This window comes from Alexandromys fortis, unplaced genomic scaffold (assembly GCF_014885135.2).
Source record: "Alexandromys fortis isolate MF-2015 unplaced genomic scaffold, M_Fortis_MF-2015_v1.1 scaffold_97, whole genome shotgun sequence".
NCBI classification, from domain to species: Eukaryota; Metazoa; Chordata; class Mammalia; order Rodentia; family Cricetidae; genus Alexandromys; species Alexandromys fortis.
In genome coordinates this window covers 6,501,377-6,517,553 of record NW_026067981.1, presented here as the reverse complement: position 1 = coordinate 6,517,553, position 16,177 = coordinate 6,501,377, and the positions used below count along the sequence as shown (strand labels likewise).

Below are 16,177 nucleotides of genomic sequence, written 5' to 3'. Positions count from 1 at the left end.
CCTAGAGTTGGTCTTTTGCAAACTACCTACTATCTCGATTTTCATCTATTAGAGATCATTATTCATTATCTTAGCGGCTCAATTTTATTTACTAACTACGTCATATTACAAAGTTTTGCTTTCAACAGTTTCCCCGAGGTCTAAGGATTTCAGAGAACCAAGTTTTCTACCGCAGCGTCACTGTGTAGGCGAACGAGGGGTGGGGCGGAGGGATCCACACCGTCAGTGTGTACTTTCGTGTTAATTTTACAGTCTTGTATTTAAGTGGAGCCACATTTTCCTCAAGGACGCAGCCTAAGAGAAGCAGGCGAGAATCGGAACTGCCTTTGCTCTGCACCTTTAAGGACTGGAGACTTGTTCTTAGCTCCGCCTCCTTCCCGGCCCACCTCTAAACTCTGATTGACAGGACGTCCGGGCGAGGAGGAGCTGAAGGAGGTTGAGGAGGAGGAGCAGGGTGGAAAGCAGTGGGAGGAGGAGCCCGTTTCTCCGAACTGACCAATCAGAGAAGGGGGCGGGGCTCTGAAGCCCTCCTCCCTCCTCTGGCCCCCACCTCCTGGTCTCTCCGCCCCCTTCCCCCCCCCTTCCCTCGGCCCCCTCCCCTCTCCTCCTTCTCGTCCTCTTCCTCCTCCTCCTTCTCCTCCTCCTCCTTCTCCTCCTCCTCTCAGGCTGTGGTTTTTCTGTATATGTTTCTGGAGTCCTGAGCCTGGGCTAAACAAAAGCAGGAGGCTGACGGGGCTGCTGGAGTTTGCAGAGACACGGAGGAGGAGAGAGCTTGGGCTTTGCCTGCCGCCACGGCTGGGGGAGATCTGGCTTCTGCTACAGCCCACCCCCTTTGAGATCACTCTGGCCCGGAGTGGGGGTGGGGGGCAGCGGGGGGTGGGGGGGAAAGTTTGCATTGCAATCCCCCTGCCTTCCTCTCCTTTCTCCCGATCAATGCATATTTGCAAAAGGATTAAGCCACAGATTTAAGCGCCGGGAGCCCATTTCTGCCTTGCAAAGGAGATCGGACTGAAAAAACCAAAGGCAGCTCTGATTTCTTTTCGCCAAGTGGGAAGGTGGTTTATTTTTCTTGCTTTTTTGGAGTCAACACCCTTCCCCACCAGCCCTTATCCCCACCCTCACCCCGCAACCCCTTCACGCCCCCCTCCCCCTCCCCATCCTCCCACCATCCTCTAAAGAGGCAAAGAGATTTTTTTTTTCCTTTTGGTCTTTTTTTTTTTTTTTTTTTTTAAACCCCGGTCCCTGTTTATCCTGAAAAGGATTTGAAGACAGCTTGAAGGATAAAAAGCCTCGGTGCTTCCCAGGCGCCGAACGGAGGAGCCGAAGAGGAAGAGCCGGGGCTGCCGGAGCCTTCGGAGATGGACGAGCAGCCGAGGCTGATGCATTCCCACGCTGGGGTCGGGATGGCCGGACACCCCGGCCTGTCCCAGCACTTGCAGGATGGGGCCGGAGGGACCGAGGGGGAGGGCGGGAGGAAGCAGGACATCGGGGACATTTTACAGCAAATTATGACCATCACAGACCAGAGTTTGGATGAAGCGCAGGCCAGGTGAGATGGAGGCTTTTCTTTGCCTTTCTTTCTTTCTTTTTTTTTTCTTTGCTCCCTCTCGCAGGGGGAAACAATGGGAACCGAATCACCACAGCGCTTTCTTTTAAAAATGTTGTTTCTTTTCTTATTTTGACAAGCAACTCCATGGCGGAGGAGTAAAATTTAAAGAAGCGTTGTTATCGAAAGTGTGATCGCCCGTGCGGTGATATGGCTGTGTGTAGATATTGTGCGTGTGTGTCTGTTAGAGGTATTTGTATGAATGCACACAAACACGCAGCCACGCCGAAAATGCTGCCAACTAATCCGAAAGCGGCCCTCGGCACTTTTTTTTTTTTTTAAACTGCTTTTAAAAAGTGTTTGAGGGAAGCAGAATTGTCAAGTTCCGAGCGGCATTCCTTGCCTTCTGTAGTTGAGGGACTTTGGAACATGACAAAATAAAAAATGTCCCAAGAATACTTTATTTGCAGATTCCACCGAGTCCTTAGATAATTCAGCAAGTTTGATTTTCCTCTTTCATTTACCCCTCCATATTTTTTTTTAGTCTTTCTCTTCTTCTCACCCCCACCCAAAACAAACAAACAAACAAACAAAAAGCAGGCTAGTTCTGTGTTAGATGTCAGACAGTGAGAAAATACCTTGCAGTCTCTCCGTTTTATTTTTAGAAAAAGAAAATGGGGAGAAAGGAAAGATAATTTTGCTTTGAGGACTGTTTGTTAAAGAGAGAGAGAGAGACTCGGGTTTTGAGTTTAACTTTATTGTCTCTTAATTTGAGTTGCTGTTCTCACCTTCCCAGGACAGACAGTTATATGTGGTCCTTTATAAAGGGGTGGGAACAAACACCAAGCTTATTCTCTGCCCCGTGCCTCTTCCAGGACCACTTAGAGTGCAACTAAATTGAAATGAAAGCATGTACGAATTTTATGTATTTCCATAGGACAGGGCATGAAGGAATAGGACCATGAAACTGGGACTTCCTTAACTGAACCACCACCAGGTTCTGGTCTCTAGGATTTTTTTTACAGCAAATCCTCTTTCAAAATGAAAACACAGGTTAAGTGGCAAAGCCACTAAGAGTTTGCCCAAGGCCCAACTCAGAAAGGAAGGATTAAAAAAAAAAAATCCAATGGTCACATATGTCCACACAACCACTCAGCTTTGTTAAATCTCTGAGTACTTTTCTGTTTTGTTTTGGAATTCTTTTAAACATATTATAAAGTGACTAGCCCTTCTGTGACTTAGTTATGTGGATAACACATACTATGATTTTTATGTAAGAGAAACAGAGCCTTGAGAAAATAAGAGGAAGCAGCTAAAAGCACGCATGTTCTGAATTACACTCATTTCAGCTGCTAACACATGGAACATGTAAACTTAAAAGTGCTAAGGCTTAGGGCGCCTAAAAACTCGGGAATGTTAAAAGACTCCCTCAAACTAGTTTCATGCTTTTAATGGTGGGAGAAAAGATTTTTGAAAAATTAATTGGTGCTCCCTTTGAATGTTATTACCTGAAGAAAAGCTAATGGGGATGGCAAGCCAGAGGCTCCCCACTGGCAGTCTCTCTCTTGAATTGAAACAGATTTCTCCATAACATTGTTCCAGAAAAAAATACACTCAGATCCCACTGAAAAACTGGTTGGGATCACAAGTTCATGAAGTGGAAGAGGCCAGTGAGCTTGGATCCTCGCTACTTTTCTGGTCTCTTTTTGTGAAACTGAGGACAAACACTTCTCAGCGGGTATTCCCTTTAATGGCCTAGATGCTGAGAAAGATCAGATGCAGTTTGGGGATGGGGAAGAATCCAGTTGTCTCTCTAGCCCCATTTGTGTAGTGTGGGGAGGCAAAGCTTCTAGATGGAGCTGCCAATCCTTTGCATTTGGGCCTGGGTTAAAACAAAAACGGGTGAGTGGCAAGTAATTTTAAAAACCCAGAAAAGGTCTTAAATAGATTGAAATGTTTTCAGTCTGCTTTTAACCCCTCCTGAGAACTGAATTTCTAACCTCTTTTTTATTTTCTTGAAACAATGTAACTACTTGGACTATTAGACTCCCTCCTTTTCCTTCTTCTTAGTTACATATTTGTAGTGCGTATTTGTTGATCCAGAAAGTAAGCTATGACTATTTTTAGATGATGTGTATGTGTGTGTGTGCTTTTGAATTTTGAGTTTCTTATTCCCCCACTACACAGTACAGAGTAAGTATAGAGTATGTAGGTAATCCCTGCTCCTCTGGAAAATGTATCTTTTTTTTTTAAACTTTAAAACTGATTGAAAAAGAATTGAATGTGTTTTGAGTGCCAGGGTTTTCTGCTTATCTTTACACATACATTTAGTTAGTAAACAGAATTCCCTTAGCTAGTAGCTGATAAGATCAGTATTTTGTTTCCAAAACAATATCATTCTGCTAAGTGAGTCCATAATAAACTAGAAGGAAGGGCATTGTTCTGTTCCTCAAGTGCATTCTGAGAACAAACCTGCACAGCCACGGGAACCAGGTAAATCACTAATCTAAAAGGCAAAATTGTATTTATTTTTTCCCCAGTGGGTGCAAGGTCCTAATTGTAAATAATTGAATTTCAACACCTGCAAATAAGCCGTGTGCGCACAAGAGCCATAATGTGAACACAGAGAAATGAATTTATTCCCCATCTGGGTATGTTTGCCCCCTGGCAATGCATTTCCATACTCTTTAACTTGGGGACTGAAATTTTATAAATTGACAGTTCTACTCACAAGGTCTTTCAAGCATCTTATGTTTATGAGAATACAGGGGCATCTGCGGAATGAATTCGAACACATGGATGAATTAAATTTGAAAACACATGCACACACAGAGAGGGGCAGAGAGCGCCTAGGCTATGCTTCTTGCAGAGCGTGCACAGAACTGTTAACCTATGCATTTGGCCTTGCTGCTTTCATTGTCTTCAAGAGAATTCTTGGTTGAAGAATTCCACTTTGATTTAACTACTTACCAAGGGGTGGGGGCAGAAAGAAAGAAAGAGAAAAGAAAGGAAACCCTCTCCCTAATGGGCATAATTTAGGTTATTTCTGCCCTATAGTTAAATCCCTACTCTCCCTGCTAATTAACATTGCTTCTTTTCCTATGGTGGGACTTTGTATATTAAGTCATAAAAACAACTGAAGCATGCCACAGAGTTAGGCTTGGAGTGTAATTTTTTTTTTTATTTTTGGCTAAATGTTCAGGTGCCCCCTGGACTTTGGTCAGTTTGATCTTGAGTGCCCACCTAAGCCCTTGTGTTTGTTGTTGTTTGATTTTTTATTTTCTTTCAGAAAGCACGCTTTAAACTGCCACAGGATGAAGCCCGCCTTGTTTAATGTGTTGTGTGAAATCAAAGAAAAGACAGGTAGGAAATGAGACTCCAGCCTTTGGCTGTTTTTCTTTGGCTCGTCAAACCCTTGCACCTCTAGCCTTCCTGCTCTTCTGGGGTCTTCACGCTGTAGATTGCGAGTGTGACCACGAAAGACATTTCTGCTCTCTCCAGAGGGAAGCATCTCGGCCCGCTGATTTCAAGCAGTATGTTTTCTTTAAATCTGGCCCCAACTGTTTTTGAAATTGGGGCTAAGGCAGAGGCTCTGACGGGAAATTTATAGAATGATATGCCTGTGGGGGAAAGTGGGAAAGTAAAAAGTCCATCTCCTGAAGGAATATATTTTCATCTGTAATTACTAATTATAATTAGTAAGAGCTAAACCAGTCAGCTTTCTTTCTTTATGCCACTTTTGTTATGTGTATTTACACAGAGTAACCAACTTGAGGTTCTCAAAAGGGTGTCTTCAAAATATCATTGTGGACTGAAGTATGCAGTTGGGTGAACCGGGCTTTTGAATGGCCTCTGATTTTCCTAGGAGGGACAGTCTGTGGATTTAGGGCACTATATTATCCTGAGATCATTCCCTCTGTTGTTTTTCTGCTTTCTAGACCTCATATCATAGACTAACACACTTATGACACATCCCACGAGGGCATTTCAGTTTTAAAGCAACAATTAAAAATTCGCAGTCATCAATCAGAGGTGTTCTTAAACAACAGATGCGCAGGGCAAGGGCACTTAGCAACTGTCCTCTTGTTTCTTTATTTTAGTCCTTAATTTCCCAAAGTGGGTTAACTCGCTCCCTCGTAAGAAGAAAGAGTCTGAAAGCAATCTGAAGCCAGGGCAGAAAGAGGGACTGAGGTGTGCTTGCAGGAAACGGGGATCGGCAGCTGGTCTCAGACTTCCTAACCCACTTTAAAGCTGGGCAAAGTACCTGCCATGCCACTTCTTTATTTATTTTTTACAACAAGGTGTATAACAGTCAATAATTCACATCTAAACCATATAAGCAAGGGCATGACATGAATGAAAGTGACAATAGATATGATTGCATGCTCGGTTGATATACATTGATAGTTACACATGGACAGGAGGGGGAGGGCAGAGGATGGCTCGTCTTTCTTCCTCTCTCTCTTTTAAGGACTCTGGATTTCTTTGTGGGTTTTTTTTTTGTTTGTTTGTTTGTTTTTTTTTAATCTTTTCAGGAGGTCACTGTTGATTGAATATGTAATTGCTCGGGTCTTTCAAATGTCTGTGAAATTAGTAAACAGCTCCTTTGTTGAATGATACTTGTGTAGTGTGTAAGGTCCCAGACAAAGCACCTGAGACGGCTGCTGAGCCCTGAGTCATCCAGGTGGCTGTGCCAGGACCTAACCTTATTGCAGAGCTGATAATTGCGTCGCTTTAGCCGTGAGAGACGCCTTTTGAGAGACGTATTGATCGTGCATGCTAATATCAGAGGAGCTCTTCCCACTTTGACACATTCTTAGTTTTTTTCTGTCTGTCTTTTTTTTTTTTCTTCTTTCCTTCTGTTAACTCAGAGACGCGAGCGGTGGGCATGTGTGCACATGTGTCTCCTTCTCTCCTTCTTCCCCCTTCTTTTCTTTCTCTCCTTAAGTCTCCAGTGGGGCTATTCACTTTGAGCTTCGGATTTTGTTTCTCGTCAAGTTGGAGTTTTGTGAATCTTGGTTTTTGAAATTTAGAGTCAAAATACAAAGGAATAGGGAATAAAGGGACCGAAGGAGAGTTTCTTTTTTAAAGATACTTTATCTTTAAAGATATTTTTGATGGGAAGGGCACCAGTCGGGTCACTGACTTGTACATCATGGCCCGAGTGCTTAATTCTGGTCTTCTAATTAAAACCTGCCAAGGGAGTAGATCAAAGCGGTGGGTGTAGATAGAGGTCCAATTCAGGTGCATGCTCAAGACTTTGTTCTTGATTAATATTGGCTACAGCTCCAGGGTGGGAAGTTGCGGTATCGGCCAAAACGATGTTCTTATGGTTGGAAGGTAATGTCTGCTTTTAAATTTTTTTTATGTCAACATGTTCATGGTTGGAGTTTTAAAAATTATCTAATTTGAAGTTTTTGTGTTATTGATGATAGAGGATGTTTTACAGAGTGGTTTATGAAGTAATGTAAATGGTGATTGCCCCCTGTGTGAAAAGCGGTACAAAAACAGGGTTCTGTGGAGAGGATAGCTGCGTGGGAGAACTCACTTGTCTTCTTCCACTTGAGTGTTGGGTGGCTGCGGGGAAGGAACAGACTTTGATGTCAGAGGTAGAGCAGACAGTACTATGTTCAAAATAAGCTTTTATTTCCAAGTACCTTGACTTCTCTATTTGGGATGTGGGTCACCTGCACATCTTCCATGCCTTTGATGCCCTGGGAGAAGGCAGAGTGTGCACATCTCTCACTGTCCTTGTCTGTCTGTCCGTCTGTTTCCCTCTCTCCATCCAGAACTGGTTAAAAAAAAAAAATGGTTTGAAAGGTCAGTTCACACACCTTCCTTTGCTGTTTGGGGACTTTTCCTATTAGGACTCTCAACATCCACAGCATGGAGTGAGTGTTTCCGAGGGCAACCTGAAGCCCTGCAGAGACGCTTCATGGTGGAGCAGTCCCGTGTGCTCACTGCGGTTCACCTGGGGAGGTTCTGGAAAGGAGGTGTGTGTGTGTGTGTGTGTGTGTGTGTGTGTGTTGGGGGGGGAGCTTGCTGCTTTTGTTTCTTGGGTCTTTTTAATAATTTAGTTTGAAGTAAGTAAGAAAACTGGCTAAGACATCTCATCAACCTTTTGGTATTTAAAAAAAAAAAAAAAAAACAAAAACACAAACACGTGCATAATACCCAAAGAAGACAGCAGTGCCTGAATTATAGTTGATTGATGGGTATTTAAGTCAGAAATTACTGCGGGATTTTGAAAAGTAGACGAACTTGTGTGTTTTGCTTTAAGAGTGTGGGGAAGTGTTTATTTTGATACTTTGTGCTTTTTAAAAATAAACTCTAGGATTAAAAAAAAATGACAACAAAACATGCAGGTTGCAAATGCAGTCAGCAGCAAGCAAACCGGGTGGAGATCTACAGCAGCGTAATGAGGCCTTTTGCTGCATGTTCAGCCTGCGACCAGAGTGTCTTTCAGCACAGAGTTCGGGTCATTTACAGTCAAATTTTCTTTTTAAGACCCGGCACTTCCCTGACAGGTTAGCGATAGGATGCTTTGCCTGTGTAAGTGTGGGCTGGGAAATGGGTTGATGGGACAGGAGGGTAGGACAAAAGAGTCAAACACGTTGACTTTCTGGAAAAAAAAATTGACCCAGAATATTTAATAAGTGCTTAAAAGGTTTCTTGACTTTATTTAAAAAAAAAATGCTTACACTTCTCCGTCAGAAATCACAGAGGTTTAAAAATTCGGAAAAGATGAAAAGTGGGGTTTGTTTACTGCAGAGTCTAGTTGTAGACACCTGTGAACAAGCTGCAGTTGTGAGTGGATTTTAATTTTAGAACAGAATAGCTCTCCCTGGCTCTCCTCGGCTAACTTTTCACCGACTGTAATCTGCGCTCAAGTTCAATCAAATAATTGGAGGAGGTTGGAAAAATTGATTCCCCCCCTTCTTTAACACTCTTTTGTTCTCCTCTTTCTCTTTCTGCGTTCAATTAACACCCCCATTATGGCGCTGTAGGATTTGTTTTCAGGTCTCCATATTTCTTTCCTTTTTTTTACTCCTTCCTGTCTGATTCTTCTTGGCTGCCATAGCAGTTACACTATGGGACCCTTTGAAGAACTAGAGACGTGTGTGTGTGTGTGTGTGTGTGTGTGTGTGTGTGTGTGTGTGTGGAATGGGGGTTGACCATGGAGGAAGCTGTGTGTGACTTCGAAAAACACAAATGACCTTGTTCCTTGAACAGAACAGGACTGAAATATTTGTAGGCCGTGTGGAACAACCTCCCATCAGGTCCCTTTTGGAGCAGGGTGGGAGTGTTGGAGGAGCTCACGTCCATGGCTGGGCAACTCCAGAAGCTTTCTAAACGCTACATCTGAGGTGTTGAGGATCTGGTCCTCTCTGGCTGGCTCCGGGGTAGAACAGGCTAAGGAAAGGAAAGAGCAGCAAATGAAGGGGAGTTCATAAGACAATGCTACCCATAACCCCCCCCACGGGGTGCCGGTGTTACCGTGATGCACACACTCTCTGCGGCCTGACTCTGAGAGATAGTGTCGGGTGACCCGAGTTGATGGCTCTGTCTCCTGGTATTTCAGTGTCTTCCTGTTCCTTGAAAGTGGGTTTCCAGACATGGGAGCTCTAGTGATGTAGGTATAGAGTATCAGTTGCTCATAGCTTCTCAAAAGAGATCGGCGGGTGTGGGCAGCAAGGGTGGGGGCACTGCACGTTATTTGTTTTCTAACCCGAATTGAACGTGAGAGACAGTTTGCATGGATAATGTGCAAGAGGTCGTGTCCACGGGAGAAGCTGCTAGACCTGGAGTTCCAGGAGCCGCAGAAGGGCTGCTGTGCTTGCTGTGTGCATAGTGCCGGAGAGGCTGAGCCCTACCAGGGATTCAAGGACTCAGCTCCCAACTTGGGCCCAGCCTTTTGAAGGCTTTGCCTCCGTGTTCTGTTGATACCCATAAATTTTCTCCCATTCTTGGTAAAATTACAGAAATAGCCCTGAACAAGCAACCAAACCCAAACGTAGATATTGGCGTATGTAAACACAAGGGCATGGGAGTTTATAAAGCAGATCTCCAGCACCTTAAAAGAACAATTTTTTAAAAATTATATTTATATATTTATTTGAGGGGGTGGGGTGAGGAGTGCCATGACAGGCATGTGGAGATTAGAGAAGCAACTTTCAGGAATTGGTTCTCCCCTTTCACCATATGGGCTCTGGGGATCAAACTCAGGTGTCAGGCCCAGTTGTGAGCACCTTTCCCCTCAGAGCCATCTTACTGGGCCCTGGCTTCTGTTGAGACCTCCATTATATGTATCACTTAGGAAAGCAGAGCCTCAATAGCTTTTAGAAGGATGTATACTGTCTGAACTTGGTTTTATATATCTAAGTGTGTGTTCATATATATATATATATGTATACATTTATATGAATATATCTATCTTTATATGTGTATTTACTAATTTTTTTGAGACAAGATCTCATGTATCTCAGGCTCCCAGGCTGACCACAGACTTGCTATAATAGCTAAGGATAGCTTTTTTTTTTTTTTCTTCTTAAGACAGGGTCTTACTGTGTAGCTCCAGCTGTCCTAGAACAAGTTATGTGTTATATATACCAGACTGGCCTTGAACTCACAGTGATGCACCTGCCTCTGCTTCTGGGATTAACCCCACATGCTGGGATTAAGGGTACAGGCAACCATGCCTTTTTTTTTTTTTTGAATCACTCAAAGTACCCACTCACTTCTGTTGCCTTGTTAATCTGGATTAGGGGAATTCACCAGCTCTTGCTCCACCCTGTTCCTCACGTGGGATGCTGTGGCAAGACCTGGGAACAAAGTAAATGCAGGGCTCCTGAGTATTTTGTATGAATTTCACCGGCTGCCTGTCAGGGACCCTCTCAGTGTGTGCTGGTGTCAACCCTTGTGGACTTCAGAGACAGTGCCTGCTGCCCTGTCATGATGGTGGAGGAGAGGTACTTGTCTCTGGGGGACAGGGGCAGCGTGTCTTGCCCCCTCAGTATCTCAGAGATAGCACTTATCAGTTGGCAAGATGGCTCCCAGGGCGTACCAAGTACAGGTGTAGATTGTCATGGGTTTGGCCTGGGATGGCAGAACAAGGTCACTAGTGACTAGGCAGAAGGCCCTGTGGGGTCTTTTGCTATGCCCTATAGCTTTCCCTACATTTGCCTCTAAAAACTGTCCGTAAGCAGATGTTGGGATGGGTGCCTCATCCTTGTTGCTGGTTGTATACTTGAAAATTAACCACTTTTAAGGCCACAGGCAAATTTCTTAATTTTAGGAGAAACTGTGACAGTGGTTGACTTTCTACAGCCAGCCTCCTGAGTCTGCTATTCTTTTGCTGTGTGACCTTGCTTAGGTTGCTAAACTTCTCTGAGACTTATTTGGCTTTTTTATAAAATGAAGGTCACAGTGATACCTCTCTGAATAATCCGATAGTTATCTGTTGCTATGGTGACCTGTCCGTTGCTATGGTGATCCTCTCTGGAGACCCCAATACCCACACTTGGGTGTGTGCCATCTTTTTCCTGAGTACCCTCCCAAGCTTGAATGTATGTTGAAGGGTCACTGGGAGGATTAAACAAGGGGGTAGATGTGAATTACAGCGCCTGGTATCAACGTTCAGGGCCGGCAGGTTTTATGGTTTCTGGCCCCATTTTCTTACATGAAAGAGAGAGACCTCCACCAGATGGTCCCTGAGGGCTGAGTCAATTCCAAGGCTTGAAAGAGGAAAGATTGCTGAATTTAAGGTTAGCTCCTTTTGTTCCTCATGTATTTTCTTCAAGTGAGAATTAGCTGTGTTTAGCCAGAAGAAGGGCAGTATACAGAATGACGGAGAGGAGGGACAAGGACTTTTAATCACGTTCTTCCCAGACAACCACCACCTAACTAGACTTGCCTGTGCTGCAGAGAGTGTTTCCCCAGCAACACCTGCTGGAGACAGTGCATCCCGAGTTAAAATGCTTTCTCTGAGCATGCTCAGACCCCTCTGTTTAATCTGCAGTGCTTCAAGGTGGGAACTTCATAAAAAGAAGTCAGAACCATGTGACCTTTCCCCTAGATTCCCAATATGTTCTGTATTTAGGAGAAATACCATCTTCGTCACAGAGATTTTTTTTTTTTTTTGACACACATCAGGCCACTGCTTCTTCATGGTATTCTTTAAACATATGTTTAAAATATATTTCATAGACCATGAAATTCACCTGTATACAAAGCACCATCCAGTGGATTTTAGTATGCTCACAGGGCTGTGCACTTAGCACAGCTATGTTCTAGTCTTAGAACCTTTTGGCCCACCCCTCACCTGGTACCCATCACTAGTTGGGCCATGGCTCCTTCTCCCATGCCTGCACCCAAGCAGCCCCTGATCTCACAGTCTGCCTCTGGGCATGGTGCCATTCTGCAGGAGTGTCATCATACCCCAGCTGATGTTTCCTGACTAGGTGCCCCCACTTAACCTGTTTTCAGGACTTGTCCACTGTTCAACATACATATGACAACTCTTCATGTCTTTTCCCAGCCAGAATGTATGTCACTGAATGGATATGAGACATTTTTTAAGTCTTCATCGGTGGATAGATACTTGGGTTGTTCCCCCCTTTTGGCTGTTGTGGATGCTGTGGCTGTGTACATAATACTTATAGGGTTTGCATGTAGGAGTATGTTTTCTATAGATTCAGGATGGGAAACGGTGGGTCTCTTGGTAACCATGGCTAGATTTTGGAGGACTTGCTAAAATGTTTTCTGGAGTACCCGCAGTAGATAGTCTTTAAAATGAAACAAACAAGAATAATAAATCAGCTGTTTGAGGTATGTTTAATGCACAGTTGCAGGAGACATATTCCTGAGTCCTGGTATGTATGGCGCTAGGTTTGGCCTTCAGCACTTTTGCTCGCCCAGTTGGCTTACCCCTTCTGAGACCGGAACCCTTTCTTTTCCAAGTTTGGGATACTGCTGTATGTTTTCTCCCATCCCTGAGTCAGTCATTAAGCTCAGTGAAAAACGCATGCTTGGAAAAGTTCATTTCACACAACATATGCACTATCAGGATGTCCGTGGACCTCCGTTCAGAACCGTCAGCATGCTAAAGAGTTAGGTAAGCCAAAGCAAAGAGTCTCTAACATCGGCGTAGCATACGCCATATCCCTGGGGAGGAAGACCCTTGGAAAACAACAGCCAATTCTCAGTAGCGACTTAAAATGAGAGAGCATGGACTTGCAGTCAAACCAACCGGGTCAAATCGCATTAGTTATTTGATTTCACAGGGCATCAATTTCCTCATCTGCAGTGAAAATAATACCTAGGACCCTGGCTCACTTGACAGACTAAACAAGACAACACCAGGAAGTGCCCTGTTCCGTGCCTGTGTTCAGTTAATTGCAGCCACCATTATCCTCCAGGTTCTGTGTGCCTGGGTGTTGACCACCTCTCTCCCGGGTTACAGCCCCGTCTCTCTGTGTTTTGTCACCTCAGCCAGGACTTTGGAGGTGTCACAGGGCTCTTTGTACTTGTCTGCCTGACACTTGTATGCTTTCTGCACCTAGTCCCCGATTTCTGGAACAGAACAGCACTGTTCTGGACGATATATATAATTTTAAGTTTAACCATCTAAGTTTGCTAGTCACTCCATCCAAAGAACAAACAATAGAAAACAAATAAAAGGAAATCAAGTAAACTTCAAGATTGCATCGTATTTAACCTCAATGTGCCTAAAATAGTTCAACTAGTAATTGCCCTGAATGTTAAGGAGCTATTTGGGGCTTTCTAGTATGACTTTGAAGTGGAGTGTGTATATTTCATGTGGAGTGCACCTTAATCCATGGGGCTGCCTTTCTCTGGCTTGGTGGCTGCGTGTTGCTGTCATATTTGTTAGACAGCCCAGCCATTGAATGGCTATCTAGGGGAATATCCCTCTTTCCCTCTTTGTCAAAATTCTTTCTTTTTTTGTTTTGTTTTTCGGGACACGGTTTCTCTGTGTAACTCTGTCCTGGAGCTTGCTTTATAGACCAGGCTGGCCTCGAAATCTGCCTGCCTCTGCCTCCCGAGTGGTAGGCAAAGTTTTCCTACTCAGGGAGAGAAGACTATTGCCTTCTCAAACTGGATCTAGTGGGTCTGTAGTTGCTGAAACTGGCGTCTGCTGACTGGTCACAGGTGGGAAGGCTTGTTAGAGGATTTTGGTACCCTGTACCCATCTGTGGACACTACCGTGAGCTTAGGACGAAATCAGCCCCCACACCTCCTTCTCCGTCTTTCAGAATCCCTTCTCTCTATAATTGTTCATCTGTGGTTCTCTACCCCTAACAAAATCCCAGAGGTTCCCTAAAATAACTGAGTGGGCCCAACAGCCATCTTGCCATCTTTAGCTGCATCAGCATAGGAACAAGTCAGAGGACTGCGAGGTGCTAGAACCTCCAGACTGAACCGCTAGACTGAACCATTAGCTCGCCCTTCTGCCTCCGTGTTAGTATGTCATTTTGAGAATACCGATTTATTTGTCTTTGGGTCACAGCTTTCCTGGTCCGGGGGGATAAGGAGAGCCGCTGGTCTGACCCTGCATTCTGTAGGCTGCAAGTCCCTACATGACTAGCCTAGGCACACAAACTGGAAAGCAGGGTTGAGTGTTTATGAGAGACTCTCCCTCATTGTGACGGCGGTTCTAATTTAGCCTGGGAATCCCTGTATCTTTTCTAGGCAGTCACATAAAACTGGTCATGGTGGTGTTACAGCTACTTCCATCAATCAAGTTGAATTGGATAAGACAAACAGGGAGGGGATTGTGGTGGAATTTGAAAAAATGTTTATGATGGAAGTATTCGGCTGGGGGCCAGTATGCTTACCTTGTCGGCTTGGCAACTCCTGCAAATGTTTCGGGCATATTATGTATTTGTAACTATGGGATCCTAGTTTGGAAATCCCAGATTGGAACGTAGGAGGGAAAGAGGCAGATTTTTCTGTGTTTGTGAAGTCAAGCTCAGGAAGTTTGGAAATCTGAGTTTGATTTCCACCATGGACCTGGAGAGTAATCTGGTGGCCTTTACACCATCCCACCTACCTGTCAGTGAAACCTAGGGAAACTTTATTAAAGTGAGGTGGTTTTTTTTTTTTTTTTTTTTTTTTTTTTTTTTTTTGCTTTTGAAAGATGCTTGGTTTTTGCCTGCAAAAGTGTGGACTGAAGGGGAAAAAGAAAAGTCGACATTTTTGTCTTGCTTTCCTACCGGTTGAATCTGCCAGCAGGAAGAGAGTAACTAGGCTTTTTTTTTTTTCCCTGAGGGTTTTGGGTGATCTGAGATCTCAAGTGTTGCCATTGTCAGAGATTTCTATCAATTATCATTGTTAATGGGGCTGAAACTTAGCATTTATATTTTGTCCCTAGCAAAGAAAGCCTCCTTGAGAGCATCGACGAGCCCAGCCAACATCCTTCGGAAATAACTGTGTAGCTGGTACTGAGAGTGGAGGGCTCATTCCTTACCACGCAGTGCAGGCAGAGGCCCTCACCAGCCCACATTAACACACAGTTGAAAACAAAGAGCCTGCGACTGGTATCAGCTCATCTTCATGTGGCCTCCTTGCTAGGGTGTCTGTAATAATCCCCAAGCCCTTAGGAGGGAAAATCCCGGGTGGGTGCTGGTGGGTGGTGATGCCCTTCACATAGGAGGGAGAAGTCATAGTGTGCTGTTCCTTTGTGGAGGGAGAAATAAATGGAGGAGAGAGAAAGCCCAACAATAAACAAGAATATTCAAGATATGAGAGAACGTGTTTTGACCTAATCAGGTAAAAAGAGAAATCCAGGATGTTAGACGAAGCTGAAGGGTGTGTGTGTGTGTGTGAAGGAGTTAGGTGACCTAAGGACAGGTCCTTCTAAAACCTGATCTTCTCACATGGAGATCTAGGCCTAGCAGAATCACTGGGGTGTCTCCTGTACTGTGTATCCTCCTAGGGTAGGGGTTGTGTCATCGCAGGTCTATGGGCTTGGCCTGGGCCAGTCCTGTAGCAGCTGGGGATGAACAGGGAAGCTGGTTGACTGGTTGGTGGATGCTCAGGGCCACCGTGGGGCCCTTCTTCAGTCCCCAGTGTAGATCTGCAAGGCTTGGAATTGTAGACTCAGGGCCTGCCTGGCGTTAAGGCTTGCTTGCTTCCCTGGGGGTGGGGGTGCCTGGTCAGGGAGGCTAAGGATCAGAAATCGGCAGGGTGAGGAGGGGGCGGCATTGCAGAAGAGCTTTCTACCCCAGCCCCTGGGCTGGCCTCAATGAGGACAGGAGATACTGTCTCTCCACATAGGGTCTTGCTGCCTTTACTGAACACTTTCAAGGCTGGGTTGAACTCCCCCACCTCACCAGCAGGGTCCCCAGAATCCCTTCTCAAGGCTGCCCCTGCCTGTGTGTCTCCCAAATGCACGATGTTTCCCCAAATGCACGATGCAGGCCTGGAGGTTTTGCATACAGAAGTGAGATTCAAAAGGGCCATGGGGTCCACCTGCTTGCACGTCAGTTTGCAGCTCCTCTTTGAGTTGGCTCTGTTTCAGCTCTGATCAATAAACATCCCAGTCGTTGCTTCATCTCTCGAACTGGGTTAAATCATAGAACACGAAGTTACCGTGCAAAGCTCCCCATCTTG

The 16,177-nt window shown here is 44.8% G+C and overlaps 1 protein-coding gene across 4 annotated transcripts in view; it reads left to right on the top strand.

Annotated features, from left to right (window-relative positions):
• The first annotated feature begins 595 nt into the window (after positions 1-595).
• Pbx1 (PBX homeobox 1) overlaps positions 596-16,177 on the top strand; it is a 309,373-nt gene continuing 293,791 nt past the window's right edge. Inside the window, exons 1-2 of one of the 4 annotated variants that reach the window (XM_050158324.1) lie at positions 596-1,549; positions 4,836-4,909. In XM_050158324.1, the coding sequence (XP_050014281.1) occupies positions 1,359-1,549; positions 4,836-4,909 (265 nt within the window). In that variant the 5' untranslated portion in view covers positions 596-1,358. The remainder of the gene's footprint in view (positions 1,550-4,835; positions 4,910-16,177) is intronic. The other 3 variants (XM_050158323.1, XM_050158326.1, XM_050158325.1) reach the window with 3 other exon arrangements.